This window comes from Tinamus guttatus, unplaced genomic scaffold (genome assembly GCF_059628265.1).
Source record: "Tinamus guttatus ecotype Peru unplaced genomic scaffold, ASM5962826v1 Tinamus_guttatus_pri_ptg000197l, whole genome shotgun sequence".
NCBI classification, from domain to species: Eukaryota; Metazoa; Chordata; class Aves; order Tinamiformes; family Tinamidae; genus Tinamus; species Tinamus guttatus.
The window spans coordinates 5,509,270-5,513,407 of NW_028288731.1; the positions used below are offsets into that span (position 1 = coordinate 5,509,270).

The 4,138-nt window shown below is 44.2% G+C and overlaps 1 protein-coding gene across 1 annotated transcript; it reads left to right on the top strand.

Moving 5' to 3' along the window:
* The first annotated feature begins 1,012 nt into the window (after nt 1-1,012).
* On the top strand, nt 1,013-1,305 carry AKAP19 (A-kinase anchoring protein 19). Its single transcript, XM_010212233.2, has one exon. It carries the CDS (start codon nt 1,029-1,031, stop codon nt 1,290-1,292), a length of 264 nt encoding a protein of 87 aa, XP_010210535.1. The 5' UTR covers nt 1,013-1,028; the 3' UTR covers nt 1,293-1,305.
* The last annotated feature ends 2,833 nt before the right edge of the window (nt 1,306-4,138 follow it).

Below are 4,138 nucleotides of genomic sequence, written 5' to 3' on the forward strand. Positions count from 1 at the left end.
TTTAAGAAATGGCCATTTTGGCCGTTATTGATGATTCCCATGATAATGACAGCGCTGGGACTATCCGAGTCCTCTTCCCAAGGGCCTGTGTAACTCCATTTGTTTCTTGGTTCCCTTTACAGAGCCCTGGTGGTGAGGCTGTCTCCGCAGTGTCCCGGGACCATGGGGAGAAGCTGTTGTCATTGCTGGTGAGTAGCACAGTGACCTAAACAAAACAGGTCACCGTTCAACAGGCATCCTTTAAATGGCACAAAAAAGGGGTAACTTCCATATTGAAGATATGCACCAGATACTAGTGTATAAAAGGTATTATCCCAATGGGAATTCACTGAATCTCTGGGGCTGCCAGGCTCTGAGCCTGCTGTGGGAACATCTTAAGGACCATCAGGACGTGTAGTTCATGGTCACAGTGCAAACGTTCACAGCATTTATATATGTATATTTCATATATATGTATATTTCATATATATAAATAAAATACAGGGCTTCTTGTGTAGTTAAGGAAATCCTGTCTTTTCCTGCCTTTTACTCAGTGGCAGTTTAGCAGAAAGGAGAGAGTATCGCTGTGAACCTGATACTCTTGAATCAGCTGGCTGCGAAGCATCTGCCATCTAAGAGTAAATCTCTTAGATGTTTTCCTAGCTTGTATCATGTTGGTAATTGGATTCAAGGGCCGCTCGGTGAGCCAAGTTCTGCCTAGTAAACACATGTTACTGGTAAGAACATGTTAGGCACAGAGGTCCTGGAGTCGCTTCTGTAAACTTCGGGAGTGCATTTAGCTTTCCTGCGAGCTCATGGAGCAGAGCAAGCACCTTCCATTGAATGTATGTGAAACATTCCTTTCACAGATTACTTCAGATGCAAAGAAGCACCACGGGAGACGCTCTGTCCGTTTGGAATAACGGAACCCACTGGCACGGGACAGCTGCACTGAGCTGCCACCCAGGAGGACACCGCTTCCAAGTTATCAAAACATGCTGTTGAACTAAAATTTGGAGCAGTTTCTTTTTTTTTTTTTCAAATGTACCATGGGATGCATCAAATCCAAGAATGCCTTTTCAGGTTCACATGCTATCCAGGATGAGAGGATTGGGATAGCGAACGATGGAGGCACGGGGGAGAAATCCTCCCTGGTGGCAGCACAGCTGGACGGGAAGGGTCCGTCGAGCTCCATCGTGCTGGACTACGCGCACCGGCTCTCCCAGGACATCCTGGATCAGGCTATGAAGCAGTGGGCAGTGACTGAAAGCAAATACAGCGACATCCCTTTTATCGAGAGCGACGTGCCCTGAGCCCCAGCCGGCAAAGGCCGGACCCGCAGTGAGTAAAATCAGCTGTGGTCTGAGCACGATGCCGCTCTGTGACTGTGTCTGCAAGGGAGGCCGGAATAAAATGCCTTTTAATTGATATTATTAAGAAATTAATTGGCTTACAGTAGAATCTATAAGTGTGTTGCTTGTTATCAGCTGTATGTTGAGTCTGTTCTTGGTGTGGTCAGAATTCAGTGGTAAAAAGTGAGGAGGCTGAAGCAGACCAGCACTGCCGCCACTTTGCAGAGGCTCCGCAGATGCTGAAGGGTAAAGCATGGATTATTTTTGTGTACGGGGGGGAAAAACAACAAACATGATCATCATAAAACCTACCTGGGTGTAAGCGAAAGGAGAGCTGTACGCTTGGAAAATCTGTGTTCTGCTGAAGTGAAACAAGGATCACTGTGTAGCAAGGAAAACTGCTGTCATACATCTTACTTTGATCTTACTGACTCGATCTGTAAAGTGCAAAGGAAGGAAGGTATTACAAAGTGTTTTATAAAACCAAGGAGTATTCAGGGAACCATATGGACTATGTTCGCATTCAACTTCCAATCCTAAGCAAAGCAATGAGAAACACTACAATATTGATAAACAGTGCACTATAATTAACAGATGCTCCGGCTGCTGCAAATGCACAAAGGCTCTTCTGCAAAATCCTGCAGTAAGAGCATTTAATTCCATCTGATCACTGTCTTCAGACCAAAGCTGGTGTTTTTTGGAGGGACAGAGAAGCTTTTTCCTTTACTGTAACCCAGATAAATGTGCAAAAGCTGCCCATACCGGTTAGTGAAATCAGCCTACATGGATGGACTGGTATTTTTAGGACCTGTTTAGCTCCTGTTTTTCTGTTTCTTTTTGTTAAGGGCAATTAAAGTATTTCTTCCTCAGCCCAAGGGCTTTCCATTTTATGTTTCCATTTTACACGTGTACAAAAAAATCTGCTTCCCATGCTGGAGAAAAGCCTCACTCTTTTCCGAAGGCCTACGCGGTCCTAGGAATGGGTACAAGGCAGGATTTTCCAAGCCCTGGCGAGCGGCGAGCCTGAATCTGAACCGTTCTTTGGGCTGGGAAGCGCTGGCTGAGGCAGCAGCGAGAGCAGGAGGGAGCCCGCGCGTGCCGGGAACATCATCGGGCCCCTCATAACCCATAGGGAATAATGCGCCCGTCCCGAATAAAACAGAAAAAAGTGAAACTTCAACACTGCAGTTTAACGAGGGCTCCACGGAGAGCTCTTCCCAGCAGAGAGCTCTGCTGTATTTTAGTAGGCACAATACTATACTGCCTTTTATTAACAAAGGTTTCTTTACAGAACTAAAATTACATGTGTCTGCTCACTGTGTTGTTTTAACTATTCTCTAGTCTTACAAAAAGGAAAGAGTGGCTTTCCAACTTAAGTTGCCACCAATTCTTTGATTGAATTTTATGTAATCAAACCACTTCGGTAAGGGGGCTGGCATAATTTGCAGAATTGTTTACTTCTCTTTAGGAGTTTAAAAATACATTTGCATTGCACTTTCTCCACGGAACATCCTTTGTGCAGCCTGGGCAGGCAGGGGGCAGGTGACTTGATATCCTAACCATGGTTTAAAACACATTAACTGCAGCACAACTTTGTAAAACTAACATTTCTGGAGTAAGATACGTCGGTATATCCAAATAACACATACTGCAATATATTTTTTACAATATTTTTGTGGAAAATACTTTCTTTTGAATTGAATAAAACCAAACTGATCATCTGCTTGTAAGACCTTTATTTAACAAGAAATTGGCCTAGCGGACTGGATCCTGTGAGTACGAGTGCTGAATAAACTCCTCTCTACATAAACTTTGGAAGCAACTGAATATGTGAAAATGTATTTCTTGCAGAGCCAATGTTAAATTACAGATGTCATTACAAATATATTGCAATATATATCCTATTTGTAATGGCCTGGCTTACCTCTCTTGCACTGGCAGAAGAACTTAAGGACATGAGTACTCATCTTTTTTCCCAGCACATGTATTTGTTGGAGCAGAGGATCCATGGAGCAGCTGACCACTTAACCTTTCCCCTGTCATTGTATTTGTCCTGCATCACCAGCTCACACGGCTGCGTTTCCCCCGCTTTTCCCTGGTTTTCCGCCCTGCCGCCAGCACTGTTTCCCGTCCGGGATGTTCCCGGCTCGTCGCCCCGTGGCGTCCTCGCCGCTGCGGCGCAGGAAAAGCTCCCAAGACGTGTTTTAGAAAGGCTCATTGCAAAGCTCCATCAGACTTGGTGGCGTTTTCACGGTTTCGGCGTGTCTGACAGAGCAGTGCTGTGCGCTCTGCTGTTACAACACTTGAAACAGGGTCTACATCACACAGCAAGACTAAGCATTACATCAATAGACTATTTTTTTTGCTGTCAGACTCATGTGTCAGCCTGACCTTTTGTTTAAAAAATTGCTTAGCACCACGGATTTAGCATGTCTTGTGTCTTCCTTCATAGCTCTGTTTCACAGCCTCAAATATACTTCCTACTCGTTTTATTTAAGAGATCAGTGACAGGCCAAGAATAGCAAGAGCTCCTTGCTTCCCATCCTTTAGCCATGCTGCTTCTCTCAAAGGCTGCTCCTAAAAGCAGAGCGAATGCCAAGAATTCAATAGCGTACTAAATTTTTTTCAGTAAAAATAATCTTCCTTGAAGTGTTTTTTTTGCTTTTTTTGTCTTTATGGTAGCACAAACAAGAGAATGGTCCTGAATGCAAAAAAAAAACTGAAGACAGGCTAGGAAAAGAGTCCCACCACATCACTATTAATTTGTACGCCCTAAAATTAAGCAGATGTATAAGATGGTATTGGTC

Excerpts from the sequence above, each read along its gene's own strand:
- AKAP19 (XM_010212233.2), top strand. The coding sequence starts at position 1,029 with ATGGGATGCATCAAATCCAAGAATGCCTTTTCAGGTTCACATGCTATC.